At 47.2% G+C, this 15,082-nt stretch overlaps 1 protein-coding gene across 1 annotated transcript; it reads left to right on the top strand.

The window, feature by feature from the left end:
• The first annotated feature begins 12,731 nt into the window (after positions 1-12,731).
• CLPSL2 (colipase like 2) lies at positions 12,732-14,791 on the top strand. Its single transcript, XM_042985279.1, has 3 exons — positions 12,732-12,830; positions 13,489-13,611; positions 14,696-14,791. Exons 1-3 carry the CDS (start codon positions 12,732-12,734, stop codon positions 14,789-14,791), a joined length of 318 nt encoding a protein of 105 aa, XP_042841213.1.
• The last annotated feature ends 291 nt before the right edge of the window (positions 14,792-15,082 follow it).

Consider the following 15,082-nt stretch of genomic DNA (forward strand, 5'->3'; position numbering starts at 1 on the left):
CCATGAGATGACTTCCAGCAAGATCCCAGCACAGTGTTCTCAAGCAAATGGAGCTGGAGTCCCTGGCTTTGTCCTAAGACTTAAAGCAGAACCTCTCCTTCTCTCTTAACTCACGTTGCCACCAGCCTGCTCCCTGAGCCCAAAGCAATAAGAACTCCAGAGTCACTGTTATGAGTAAAGAAACAAAAAAGAGAGAGGAGAGAGATTGATTTCTCTTTTGTGAAATAGGAATCCTTTTATCACCAGCAAATAAAGCTTTAAAGATTGTTTATTTATTGGGGCACCTGGGTGGCTCAGTCAGTTAAGCATCCGACTTCATTCAGTTCAGGTCATGATCTCACAGTTTGTGAGTTCGAGCCCCACGTCGGGCTCTGTGCTGACAGCTCAGAGCCTGGAGCCTGCTTTGGATTCTGTGTCTCCCTCTCTCTCTGCGCCGCACCCCCCCCCCAACCTTGTGCTCTGTCTTATTCTTTCAAAAAAATAAACATTAAAATTTTTTTAAATGTTTATTTTGAGAGAGAGAAAGAGTGGGGGAGGGACAGAGAGAGAGGGAGAGAGAATCCCAAGCAGGCTCCACACCCAGTGTGGAGCCCAACATGGGCCTCAATCCCCAAAACAGCAAGATCATGACCTGAGCTGAAATCAAGAGTTGGACACATAACCAACTGAGCCATCCAGATGTCCCAGCAAATATAACTTTTATGCCAATAGTAATAGATGGCAAGTGTGGTTGACAGCCTTCTAAAATAACCCCAGGGGCACCTGGGTGGCTCAGTTGGTTGAGAGTCTGACTTCGGCTCAGGTCATGATCTCACAGTTTGTGAGTTCAAGCCCTGCGTCGGGCTCTGTGCTGACAGCTCAGACCCTAGAGCCTGCTTTGGATTCTGTGTCTCCCTCTCTCTCTGCTCCTCCCCTGCTCACACTCTGTCTCTCTCTCAAAAATAAATAAAGATTAATAAACTTTTCAAAAAAGATACTCAAAGGCATCTTTAAAAAAATAAAAATTAAAAATACATAAATAAATAAAATAACCCCAATGATCCCCACTCCTAAATATACCCTTCTATAATCTGCCTCCCTTGAATGTAATCTGGACTTAGTGACTTGCTTCTAACCAACAGAAGGTGGCAAAGGAAGAGACTGTTATTTTTAAAACTGTATTTTTGAGGGGCGCCTGGGTGGCTTGGTCGGTTAAGCATCCGACTTCGGCTCAGGTCATGATCTCACGGTCCGTGAGTTCGAGCCCCGCGTCGGGCTCTGTGCTGACAGCTCAGAGCCTGGAGCCTGTTTCAGATTCTGTGTCTCCCTCTCTCTCTGCCCCTCCCCTGTTCATGCTCTGTCTCTTTCTGTCTCAAAAATAAATAAACGTTAAAAAAATATTTAAAACTTTATTTTTGAGAGAGAGAAGTGGGCTCCACACTGGCAGCACAGAGCCCAGTGTGGGGCTTGATCTCAGGAACGATATGATCATGACCTGAGCAGAAATCAGCAGTCGGACACTTAACTGACTGAGCCACACAGGGACCCCAAGAGACTGTTACTCTTTAGATTAGTTTACAAAAGACTATGACTTCCATCTTGCTTCCATTCTCTCTTGCCTTTCACTTGCTTGTGCTCATGAAGCCAGCTGCCATGCTGTGAGTTGTCTTTATGGAGAGGACTACATGGCAAGGAACCCTGGCCGGACTCGGGCCAAAGTCTGTGAAGAACCGAGTCTGTCAGTCCAAGATCCTGCAAGGAGCCAAAACCTGTCAACCACCACTTGAGGAAGCTTGGAAGCAGATCCACCCCAGTCGAGCCTGAAGATGACCACAGCCCCAGCCAACACCTTGACTGGAGCCTTGTGAGGGACCCAGAACCAGAGGACCCAGCTACACTGTGATTGGATTCCTGACACACAGAGACTGTGAACTAAGAAATGATGTGTTAAGCCACTAAGCTTTGGGGTAATTTGTTATACAACAATAGGAAACAAATACAACAAATGACTGTTTCATGGGACCAGTCACTGGGTGGTTTCTCTTCTTTCAGAATTAAAATGAGAACAAAAATCCACAACGGTACACTCAGGTGTGGGACCTTATTAATGCCTGTGATCCCTGCCTACAAGAAACTATGGCCATCAGAATGTCCTGGAACATGTATGGTTTCCTTTGAGAGGAATAAGAAGTGAGTGGAGAGAGAGCTTTCCTCCTCCATGACACTGGCCTACCGAGTCATTTGGTAAATCCACAACCCAGCCTGGGAGGTCCCTCTTCCCCTCTACTGCCTTCCTCTCCTCTAAACCCCACTCTCCCAGGGTTTCACAGTCATTGCCACGTTAAAACACCTCTTTTCCATGAGTTGGGCCAGGAGTCCCATAGCCGAAACTAAGTGGAGGAAAGAGTTAAGTGAGTAGGTATTTTTCTCCTAAGTGTTTGGCACTTGCTACAGCTTATCGGCTGAAGAGTAACACGTTTCAAAATGAATGAGCATGGAGCAAACAAATAATAATAGAAAAGCATGGAAATGTGATTTCTTAAAATAGTTTATGTATTGTTGTCTGAGAAGCAGTGACCTAGATATGTACAACAGAGTGAGAAGAGGGAAGGAAGGCAGAGAAAGAGAGCGGGGTTCATGAACTTGGATTACATCTTTTGCCATTTCCTGGTGTTCTGTAGAGAGCACCAGAAGGTCTAAGCCACCAGAGCAAGTGTGAGAACCTCAGCTACTTCCAAGGGAGTGAACTGATTCCTCAGATTTGAGCCCTGGGTGAAACCTTATAGGAAATTCCCTGAGGCTGGAAGTACCCCAGGTCACGTTATTGGCAGGTGGGGAAGAGGCACTGTGTAACGAATCCTATTTCCTAAGGCTGGAAATCATCCAGACTAGCTACAGAGCTCCAGTGATGTCTTCTGGGCACATGGCTGGCGAGCATTTGTTGTTTCCAAAGTGTGTACATGTGGGCCACTGTGTTTGGCCCAGCACTGTCAGTCTGAGCTGACAAAGAATGACAAAGGGAAATGAATCCTCACTGTAGGACCTCTGCATTCTCCTATCACCCTGTGTACTTATATTCCGGGGGATGCTGGAGTCAAATGTGAGTCCAGGGAGCAGAGAGGGTGTGGAATGGAGACTGCATGATTAAGGAGATTAGAGGCAGGACTCTTGGGCCTGAGCGGGAATGCACCTTATGGAATTAGTAGGCATACCTCTGGCACATACACATACAACATAGACTGCTAGACTGCAGCCATTCCTCATTGTTATCAGACCACATGGCTGCCTAGAACAGACACTGCATTTCCCAGCTTCCCTTGCAGCTAGGTGTGGCCATGTGACGACAACTGGTCATCGGAATGGAAGAGTCCTTAAAGGGAGGACTCAGGCCCTGTCTTCCCCCACCCTCCATCCCACTGTCTGAAATAGAAACAGCTTGGTAAGCAATCTTGGATCAGGTTGATGAAAACAATACCCGCAGAGGCCAGAGCATCGAAATTAAAGCAGCCTGGACCACTGAGGCTGTGGAGATGCCATATCAGCCCTGGACTATGTACGCCGGGAACATTACATGCAAGAGAAATAAACCTCTATCTGACATTAAGCCATTTATTCTGTGGTTTATTTTACCATGGCTAAACCTATTTGTATACCCTACAGCCCTGTCTTGGTAACGAGATGACACCACCAGTGATTTGTTTTACAGTTTATTTATGAGACAAACGGTTATTGAGCTCTGAGTGCTCTTACTGTATCCTCTTAAATAGGTGCTGGCAGGTGAGCACAGAGCTAGGTACCAGTGGGGAGAGTGAGTTTGGTCCATCAAAGGACACAGAAAGGGGAGGCGAGCTCATCTACCTGCCCATCTTTCCCAGGACCATCCCTTGCCTCAGTTTCCGCAAGAGGAAGATATCATCTTTTATCTGTGAAGCAACTGTTTTTAGGGATTGTTTTATGATTACCATGGAAGGCTAGAGGGGATGGGCAAGTTCAAGTTACGGTGAGCAAGGCTGATGATGGCAGAGAGCAGAGGGAAGGAACAGTCTCTCTTGATTGTTGCTCGAAGAAAGTAAAAAAGGAGCTTCCACTCACCTGCCAGAGAGTAGGCCAGGATGGGTGCATAAAAACAGTGCAGTTGGTAAAGGGGAAGGTTGTGGGGCATGACACTTCCCGCCCCCCCACCCAAATTCCCAGAAGAGAGGAAAAACCCTGGCCAATGAATTTATGATTTTAAAAAACCTAACACATTAAATATATATGAAAAAGAAGCAGAGAAATAAAAAGCATAGGTTGTCAGTCAAAGTGACGTGCAGCTGTAAAAACTGAAAAGTTTTCAGACAGGAAGTAGAAACCTACCTTCACACCATCCAGGTAACCGGGGTCACCTCCAGACATTTTGGCGGAGCGGGGCTGCTGTCGGCTGGCTTGTGTAGCTTCTGTTCCACCTTGTCCTGGTGTGTCTTCCTATATAGCCAGGCTGGAAAGCGAAACATTAGACTATCACACCCAGGACCCCAGATGTGATTTTGGTACCACTGATCACACACGCTGCCTGAGAACTAACGTGAATGGGGTTAAATGGGGCAGAGGTATTTGTGTGGGAGACATTCTCTCTTTTGGCTAGGACAGATGTAGCAGACACAGGCAATGATCTTGATGGCAGCTTCCTGATCCTGAGGTCACAGCTAAGGTGTGTGTTCCTTGCGCCAACAGTTGTAGCAATGGCCTCCTGACTCTTAACCTTCCTGATGGTGGCTGAGTTAGTAGCTTCCCTGGCAGATCAGGTCTGCAGTGTTTGTTGGGTTGCATTCCTGGAGGCTCAGTCTGGATCTCACTCCTCCAGTCCTGAATTTCAATGATTTTGTAAGCCCTCAGTTATCTGTATTACATCCCTTCCTGTTTAGAATAGGTACGATTGTGTCTGTTATCTGCAGCTGAAGCCTGATGATGAAGTGCCTACCATAGAGCAGGTGTCACTAAATGTTTGTTGAGTGAATGAATCAATGGGCAAATGGAGATTGCTGAGATGTCCACAATGAGTTGGGCAGTCAGACCAGCTGGACTCAACAGAGTGGTAGAGTAATTGACGCGGACCACAAGTGGGTGGTGAAATCAATTTGGTGGATTCTTTTTTTTCTTTTAATTCTTTTTAAATTTTACATCAAAATTAGTTAGCATATAGTGCAACAATGATTTCAGGGGTAGATTCCTTAATGCCCCTTACCCATTTAGCCCATCCCCCCTCCCACTGGTTACCCCTCCAGTAACCCTCAGTTTGTTCTCCATATTTATGAGTCTCTTCTGTTTTGTTCCCCTCCTTATTTTTATATTATTTTTGTTTCCCTTCCCTTATGTCCATCTGTTTTGTCTCTTAAAGTCCTCATATGAGTGAAGTCATATGATTTGTGTCTTTCTCTGACTGACTAATTTCTCTTAGCATAATACCCTCCAGTTCCATCCACATAGTTGCAAGTGGCAAGATTTCATTCTTTTTGATTGCCGAGGAATGTTCCATTGTATGTGTGTATATATATATATATATATATATATATATATATACACCACATCTTCTTTATCCATTCATCCATCGATGGACATTTGGGCTCTTTCCATACTTTGGCCATTGTTGATAGTGCTGCTTTAAACATGGGGGCGCATGTGTCCCTTGGAAACAGCACACCTGTATCCCTTGGATAAATGCCTAGTGGTGTAACTGCTGGGTCATAGGGTAGTTCTATTTTTAATTTTTTGAGGACCCTCCATACCGTTTTCCAGAGTGGCTGCACCAGCTTGCATTCCCACCAACAATGCAAAAGAGATCCTCTTTCTCCGCATCCTCGCCAACATCTGTTGTTGCCTGAGTTGTTAATGTTGGCCATTCTGAGAGGTGTAAGGTGGTATCTTATTGTGGTATTTCTATTTCCCTGATGATGAGTGATGCTGGGCATTTTTTCATGTGTCGGTTGGCCATCTGGATGTCTTCTTTGGAGAAGTGTCTATTCATGTCTTTTTCCCATTTCTTCACTGGATTATTTGTTTTTTGGGTGTTGAGTTTGATAAGTTCTTTGTAGATTTTGGATTTGGATACTAACTCTTTATCTGATATGTCATTTGCAAATATCTTCTCCCATTCTGTCGGTTGCCTTTTAGTTTTGCTGATTGTTTCCTTCACTGTGCAGAAGCTTTTGATTTTGATGAGGTCCCAGTAGTTCATTTTTGCTTTTGTTTCCCTTGCCTCTGGAGACATGTTGAGTAAGAAGTTGCTGCGGCCAAGATCACAGAGGTTTTTGCCTGCTTTCTCCTGGAGGATTTTGGTGGCTTCCTGTCTTACATTTAGGTATTTCATCCATTTTGAGTTTATTTTTGTGTACGGTGTAAGAAAGTGGTCCAGGTTCATTCTTCTGCATGTCGCTGTCCAGTTTTCCTGGCACCACTTGCTGAAGAGACTGTCTTTATTCCATTGGATATTCTTTCCTGCTTTGTCAAAGATTAGTTGCCATACGTTTGTGGGTCCATTTCTGGGTTCTCTATTCTGTTCCATTGATCTGAGTCTGTTCTTGTGCCAGTACCATACTGTCTTGATGATTACAGCTTTGTGGTATAGCTTGAAGTCTGGGATTGTGATGCCTCCTGCTTTGGTTTTCTTTTTCAAGATTGATTTGGCTATTCGGGGTCTTTTCTGGTTCCATACAAATTTTAGGATTATTTGCTCTAGCTGTGTGAAGAATGCTGGTGTTATTTTGATAGGGCTTGCATTGAATCTATAGATTGCTTTGGGTAGTATCGACATTTTAACAATATTTGTTCTTCCTATCCAGGAGCATGGAATCTTTTTCCATTTTTTTGTATCTTCTTCAATTTCTTTCATCAGCTTTCTATAGTTTTCAGCATATAGATTTTTCACCTCTTTTGTTAGATTTATTCCTAGGTATTTTATGGGTTTTGGTGCAATTGTAAATGGGATCGATTCCTTGATTTCTCTTTCTGTTGCTTCACTGTTGGTGAATAGGAATGCAACCAATTTCTGTGCGTTGATTTTATATCCTGCAACTTTGCTGAATTCATGAATCAGTTCTAGCTGTTTTTGGTGGAATCTTTTGGGTTTTTCATATAGAGTATTATGTCATCTGCGAAGAGTGAACGTTTGACTTCCTCCTGGCTGATTTGGATGCCTTTTATTTCTTTGCATTGTCTGATTGCTGAGGCTAAGACTTCCAATACTATGTCGAATAACAGTGGTGACAGTGGACATCCCTGTCTTATTCCTGACCTTAGGGGGAAAGCTCTCAGTTTTTCCCCATTGAGGATGATATTAGCATTGGATTGTTCATATATGGCTTTTATGATTTTCAGGCACGATTCTTCTATCCCTAGTTTCTTGAGAGTTTTTATCAAGAAAGATGCTGTATTTTGTGAAATGCTTTCTCTGCATCTATTGAGAGGATCATATGGTTCTTGTCCTTTATTGATGTGATGCATCATGTTAATTGTTTTGCAGATTCAATTTGGTGGATTCTAATCAACATTTTTAAAAGATGGAATAGAATAAACAATCTTAGAACAGATCATATATAGTAAATGTAAGTATTATTTGTGAAACTTCAGTCCCATACACATATACACACATTATACATGCGTATACACACACACACACACACACACACACACACACACACACATTTGCAATGGTGATAATCCAAATATTCAACCACCAGCATGACACAGACATCAGCCAATTGGAATGGATGCTAAGAATATTTACTGGTTGTCTGAATACCAATATAAAGTGTATCTCTTTTAGTTGAAAAAAAAAAGTGATTGAAATTCATGGTCTGTGGATTATAGCTTAAGGTTTTGGGGGGATGGGAGGCCATGGCACATGTTTCTGAGTATCCTTCCTTTGGCATTGCCCCTGGTTAAAGGATCATGTCTATGACTCATTCCTAGTCCCGGGGGGAACCTTTCCTGAATCTAGAGCAATCCTCATGTGTCACAACTTGGGGTATTCTCCATACCTGTGTTTCTGCCTGCCAACATCCATCCCCATTCCCCAGGAACCAGCAATCTCCCATCTCCCCGTTGCCACCACCAGCACAGTTTTCCATTTAGGAGCCACCTCAACTGGGGTTACCTTCATGGCCTCCAAGTTTCCCAAAGCACTGACTGTCTTGACTGCATTCTGTTTTTTCCACAAGCAGACAGCTTGTCCTCACTGTGCTCTGCTAATTCTTACCTCCAAATCTTTGCTCACTCTGGACCCCCGCTTGGAAAGCCTTTATTCTCTGCTTGCCTGAGTCCTAGTCTCCCTTCAAGGCTTTGAAAAAGAGCACTACCCCCTTCTGCTGGTATCCAGGGCTGTCCTGGGTGTTCTATGTATGACCGTGGTGTCTCCACCCCTTCACCTCCAAATATTCCCCACTGCCTGTTTTCTCTAGGAAGCTTTGGTTGTGCTGTCTTCAGGTCTCAAACTCTTTCAGGCACCTGCTTGTTCATCGTTCTCCCCAGATCATCCTGAGAGCCCCCTCAGGGATGAATTGAGTAGAGACAATTTCCACTACATCAGTTTTCTCCAGAATTTTATTTTGGATCTCATAGACTGATAAAACTTCCAAAAAACCTTGGGGACCGACAGAATTTGCATATATATATTCACAACATGTATTCAACTACTACGACATGGAAAACTGAAGAGGCATATGTCACTCTTGGCTGAGGCATTTAAGTGTCCGTATGCTTCCTCCATCTTTCTCTTCCACCTTGTATCATAAAAACACCAAAAAAAGGAGGAAGGACATGATTTCAGAACACAGACTCATTCTTTAAATTAAATATATTTATTTTTAACAAAAGCCCTACGTTACTCTTATTTTCATCATTTTGCTGTAGACCAGTGAGAACATTGTCATGGAAACCACCAGAAAGATGCAGGAAAGAAGAAAGATACTGGAGGATGTCAGAGGAGGGAAATGAAGGGACAGGGAAAGGGGACAGGGGGAGATTATGGAGGTCCACCAGCAAGGTGTCCCCCTGCTCTGGACAGACTCCCATTCTCATCATACAAGACTGGGGTGGCCATGTTTGGGCCCTGGCCAATGGGCAGGGCTGTGGCCACACTCAAAGGTCAGGTGGCTCAGCAACCACTCCCACACCCCAGCTCTGAACCCTGGTGATCTGGCTCCCACCCCCCTTCATACTGCACGGGTGTCCTGGACATGTGCCTTTGACCAGCGCCAGCTGGATTTGGGAGACAAGCCATTGGTATAGAAGAAAGAGTGCAGGACTTGGAGTCTAGAGCCCAGGGTTTAGGCCTGGCTCTACTGAGTCACTTGTGGAAGTCCCTTCCTTCTCTGGTCCTCAGTTTCCTCACTTGAAAATGAAGGTTCTGGGACGCCTGGGTGGCTCAGTCAGTTAAGTGTCCGACTCTTGATTTGGGCTCAGGTCATGATCCCAGGGTCGTGAGATCAAGCCTTGTGTCAGGTTCTGCTCTGTTAGTGCAGAGCCTGCTTGGGATTCTCTCTCTCTGCCCTTCCCTTGCTCACGCACATGCACATGTACTCTTTCTCTCAAAATAAACTTAAAAAAAAAAAGAAGAAGTTTCTGAATCAGTCTTAAATCATTTCTGAGGAAAACTGCGGCCCTATGTCTTAAAATTTTTTTTTAAGCCATGCACATAGAATTCCAGGGGCTCCACCATCCTCTCAGGGCCTTCAATAAACTTCCCAGGGGCCCTTGGACCCCAGATCAAGAACCCCAAATTGCCAATCCTGATACACAGCTTCTGGCCTCTTGCCTCCAAAACTGCCCTTTCCTGGGCAGTTAACAGTATTTTTCCAATTATCTAGCATTCACAAGGGCACAACCAGATACCACAGGGAAGGAGGTAACTCTGTGCAAAGAATTATTAGTGCCCGGGGATCCCCTCTAGTTCACAGTGGAGCTGGGAGATGTGGCGAGCTTCATGGTAACTAGCTGACCAAAGCAGAAGAACAAGGGTCTGAAGAGAGTGAGAGACCATGACTGCTGGAGAGAGAGGACACCTTGATGACAGGAATCCCTTTATGGGAACAAAGACTTCTGGCCACCCAAGGCAGTACAGGACAATTGTAAGAGCTTGGGCTCAATAGCTAGAATGCCCTGGGTTTATATCTGGCTCCGTGACTTAATTGTGTTATTTGGGCACAGATTTGGGAATCTTTGGGTTCCTCATCTGTAAAATGGGGATAAGAGGTAGCAGAAATGACTGAATACACTAAATATTCCAGGATTCCCTTGAATTTCCCCCCTCCCTTGAAGAAGGTTGAGGTCATGTGACTAGTTCTGGCCAATGGTCACTGAGTGGAAGAGGCATATGTCACTCTTGGCTGAGGCATTTAAGTGTCCATATACTTCCTCCATCTTTCTCTTCCACCTTCCAGAATGACCCCAGAAGCCAATCTTCCAGATGGTGTAGCTACAAGATGGAAGAAAGGTCTTCTGTCCCATATCAGACTTCACACGAGTGGTAAATAAAACATTATTGTGCCAAGCCACCAAAATTTCAGGAGTTCTCTGTTGTGACAGCTAGTGTTAATTACCCTGACAAATATAGGGCTAATTGAGACAGTGGATCCAAAACTTTGAGTGCCATGGAAGCTGTTATTCTTAGAGAAAAGAGTTAAGGCCCCTATATTAGTCAGCTCAGCTGCCGTAACAAAATATCCTAGACTGGGTAGCTTAAATGACAGAGATGTATTTCTCACAGTTCTGAAAACCAGAAGCCCCAAATCACAGTGTCAGCATAGTTGGGTTCTGGTGAGGGCTCTTTTCTTGGCTTGGAGATGGCTGCATTTTTTGCTGTGTCCTCATATGACAGAGACAAAGAGACAGCAAGCTCTCTGGTGTCTTTTCTCCTTCTCCTTCTCCTTCTCTGTCTAAAGTAATCTCTGTGCCAAACGTGGGTCTTGAACTCATGACCCTGAGATCAAGAGTAGCATGCTCTACCAAGTGAGCCAGCCAAGCACTGCTCTGGTGTCTCTTCTCATGAGGGCACTAATCTCCTCAGGAGGGACCCCTCATGACCTCATCTAAACCTAACCACCTCCCAAAGTCCCCATCTCTACATATATTATCCCACTGGGGGTCAGGGCTTCAACATATGAGTTTGGGAGGAGGCATAATTACATCTTTAGCACCCCCTACCAAGGCAGGGCTTCTCATACCACCGGTCCTTTTTAAAAAATTTTTAACGTTTGTTTATTTTTGAGAGACAGAGTATGAATGGGGGAGGGGCAGAGAGGGGGAAGACACAATCCAAAGCAGGCTCCAGTCTCTGAGCTGTCAGCACAGAGCCCAACTTGGGGCTTGAACTCGTGAACCTTGAGATCACGACCTGAGCTGAAGTCTGACGTTTAACTGACTGAGCCACCCAGGCGCCCCTCATATCTCTTCTTTTTTTTTTTAATGTTTATTTTTGACAGAGAGAGAGAGAGAGAGCGCAAGTGGCTTGGGGCAGACACGGAGAAGCAGACACAATCTGAAACAGGTTCCAGGCTCTGAGTTGTCAGCACAGAGCCTAACGTGGGGCTCCAACTCAGGAAGAGTGAGATCATGACCTGAAACGAAGTCAGACACTTAAATGACTGAGTCACCCAGGTGCCCCTCATATCGCTTCTTAAGAGCAAATTTTTAGGGGCACCTGGGTGGCTCAGTTAAACAACCAACTCTTGATTTCAGCTCAGGTCATGACCTCTCAGTTTGTTGCAGTTTGTGGGTTCAAGCCCCAGGTTGGGCTCCATGCAGGCATCTCAGAGCTTGCTTGGGATTCTCTCCCTGCCCCTCCCTCTCTCTCTGCCCCTTACCCCACCCCTCCCCCAATAAATAAATTTCTTAGAGCAAATTTTTAAAAAGGGAAGCAGGCAAGGGTGGGGTCAAGTGGGAGTTTCATGGAGAGGGCCATCCCGAGGAAGGCTCACCTCCCCGGAAACTCCGCTGATTGCTACATGCAGCTCTCCCTTAGCCCCCTCTTCTTTCTGTGTCTTCCTCTCTCCTCCCTTCCATTTTGTCCCCCATGCCCTGACTTTCATACAATTCACAGACAAATTCTGAGACAACTCATTAGGACTGCACAAGTCCTAGGTCTTGGAGGCCATCTTGTCTTACCTCCTGATTCTTACAGATGAGAACACTGGACCTGGAGAGGGTGTGAGAAGCAGAAGGGGGCGGGGAGTACTGGCTTCTTCAAAAGATAAGGGGTGGGGGACAATTTGGGGCACCAAGGACAGAGAGAGAAAGAGAGTGAGACTATTAAGAAGGAACCTATTTTCAAAGAAGAAGAAGAAGAAGAAGAAGAAGAAGAAGAAGAAGAAGAAAGCTATTTTCGTTTCAGTATATCAACTTTGTATAATTTTTCCAAAAATTTTATTTCACAGGTTTTTTTTCTTTTTTTTCTTTTCAGTTTGGAAGTAATGCATATGGAGGCCCCTAGAGCCCCTAATATCTACAATCCAGCCTGTCCAAGGCTTGAATCCGGGTGTCACCGAATACCTTGCAGTGCTCCCTAGGACCTGGGAGGCTCCTCCGTCGTGCTAGAAAGGGCTTCGGGCCCTTCTGCCTCAGCTCCTAAGCAGCCTGTGACCATTAACTTCACCACCCTCCACCCCTAGGCTAGGGCGGGGCCCTGGGGCACCAGGTCACATGCTAGGCACAGGGTTTTCCCCCCCATCCCGCCCCCACCCCGTGGCTCCTCAGGAGTCCGACCTGAGCCTCCAAGCTCCATGCTCAGGCCCATGGCCACAGCCTTCTTGCTCCTCATGGGGGTCCTGCTCCCTTACCAGGGTGAGTTCTGGCCCTTTAACAAGAAGAAGTTCATGAAGGTGAGCCAAAGAACGTCTGGAACCTTCCACTACAGTAGAGGGTGGTGGCGGTGGCATCATAGGCCAGCCAGGAGGCATCAGTTGGGTTTGGAGACAGAAGTGGGGGGTGGGGGTGGATACCACCCCAAAATGGGGACTTGTTCCCAGGGCTGGAAGCTTGATGTGTCCGCGGAAGAGTGTCAAAGCCCTGCTTCACCTCCCTGTGGCCCCTGAGGTCAAAGAAAGTGGTCTTCTGACCAGCATCCTGCCCTCTCTCCCCTGAGCCCACTTGTCCAGCCAGCCACGCCTCAGCAACCTGCCCTAATTCCTCCTTCCCCTCTCCTAAGCACAATGACTGTTCCTTCCCTTCCCCATCTTTCACTCCCTCCCTTTCTTCCCACCCCCCCCTCCCCGCCAAAGCATGATCTGGGAGCATATGCTCCCCCAGCACTGGGGGAGGGAGGCCCAGGAAAGGAGAGGCAGAGGGAGAGGTACCAGTCCCCCTTCCTCTCCTGCTCCTCTGAGTGCTGCTGGAGTGGGTGTAGAGGGGGTGGCACCTGGCGGTGATCATCTCCTGGCTTCCCTTCCTGGCCCCCGGGGGCCTTGGCAAGGCACCAGGAATCCCCCCTCACTTTCCCACACAGCGAGAGGGCTGGTGACACAAGAGTTGTCCCCACAGATGAATGGGGCTGAGTGCTCCCACCACTCTGAGTGTGTCAGTGACTGCTGCCTGATGGACCTGAACAACAGGGGTGCTCTCTGTGCCCCCAAGGCCAGAGTAGCCAGGCTGTGCTTGCCCCAGGTGAGCCTCTGGGCTGGGGCGGCCCCCTCTGGCCGGAAGGGTGGGGAAGGTTAACAAAACCCAGGTGACTGCCGCTCCTTCTTCGTGCTCTGCTTGGAGTGCCTTTTCCCCTTCCTCCACCCGGCAAGCTCCTACTGGTCCTGCAGTACACCTCCAGCCACCTCCTCTGAGAAGCCTTCTCTGCTTGGAGCTCCCATGAGCTCATACCCTCGGCACAGCGTGGCTCTCCCTGGTTTGCCGTGTTTTCTGTCTGCCTCCACCACTGGCTGGAGCTCTTCAAGGGCTGGTCGAGCCCTTACCCACCCTGGGCTTAGTATCTGCCCACAGTAGGTGTTCAACGAATGTTTGCTGAATGAGTATTCCCTACCCTAACATCACTGCGGCCAAGTAGATGGGAGAAGACCTTTTCCCTACTGATCGCCACCTCCTTGCCACAATGACCTCATTTTTGGAGAGGGGCAAAGCACTGCAGCGGCAGGACCGTAGCTTTGGAGTTGGGCCTGAGTTTAAATCCTGAGTTTTTCAAGCCCTGTCTTTGCCTCCTCAGCCAGGTCACTTCTGCTCTCTCAGCCTTAGTTTCCTCATCCGTAAAATGGGGCTAAAGTAACAAGCTCACCAGGTCGTCCCGGCAACCACAGCGTTCACTGGAGCTGGGTTATGAGCTGGTGGACGTGCAAAATGTGCAGGACGTCATGTTACTGCTCTTCTCTTCTTGTCGGGCCCCGGGCCCAGAGCTCCCTGGGAAGAATGGGCTGGCCTCCGGGTCCCTGTCTGGGGAGCTGCCGGTGCTGTAAGGAACCGGTCAGGCCCCTGACTCGACAGCTGAGGTGGCCAGAGGGTCTTTTCTTTATGGGCCCTTGCTCTGTTTTATTTAGTTCTCACATCACCCTGTGAGGTGGGTTACTATTATTATCCCCCTTTGACAGATGAGGAAACTGAAACCAAGAAGCTCATTAACCTGTCTATGGTCCCAAAGCTGCAGGGGGCTGCTCACCCCTTCACTTGCTCCTGCTCCCCAAGCTGTTTAAACTCCCTTCTCCCCTTTACCTTGGTGACCCCCAACCCTTGTTCGCATCTCCCGCAGACCAAGGGAAGCATCAACATCATATGCCCCTGCCAGTGGGGCTTGAAGTGCATCTCCAAGGACCCGACCTGTTCCCGCCGGTGCCATTTGATTTAGAAAAAGATGCAGGCTGGTCACGGCCACCCCTCCCTCCCTCCCTGGGGGCCACGGGCCTGGAGAGTCCCCATCTTGCTCAAAGTCCAGCTCCTGAGACATTAAAGTCACTTCCTGACTCTGGCCTCTGTTGCACTTCCTGGGAGGGGAAATCTGGTAGGGATTGTTCCAGTCTGGGGCAGGAAGGTTTGGCCCTATCTGGACAGTGGAACTGCAGGAAGGGAACAGGGTAGGGGTGGGTGAGCCAAGAGGCTGGGTCCCGGAAGGGCCGAGTCTTGGGATGGAGGGCTGGAT

Source organism: Panthera tigris, chromosome B2 (genome assembly GCF_018350195.1).
Source record: "Panthera tigris isolate Pti1 chromosome B2, P.tigris_Pti1_mat1.1, whole genome shotgun sequence".
Classification (NCBI taxonomy): domain Eukaryota; kingdom Metazoa; phylum Chordata; class Mammalia; order Carnivora; family Felidae; genus Panthera; species Panthera tigris.

Bases quoted from the DNA above. Each gene is read 5' to 3' on its own strand.
- CLPSL2 (XM_042985279.1), top strand. From the start codon at position 12,732: ATGCTCAGGCCCATGGCCACAGCCTTCTTGCTCCTCATGGGGGTCCTG. The intron at 12,831-13,488 runs GTGAGCCAAAGA...TTGTCCCCACAG, and splicing joins ACAAGAAGAAGTTCATGAAG to ATGAATGGGGCTGAGTGCTC. The intron at 13,612-14,695 runs GTGAGCCTCTGG...CATCTCCCGCAG, and splicing joins CCAGGCTGTGCTTGCCCCAG to ACCAAGGGAAGCATCAACAT.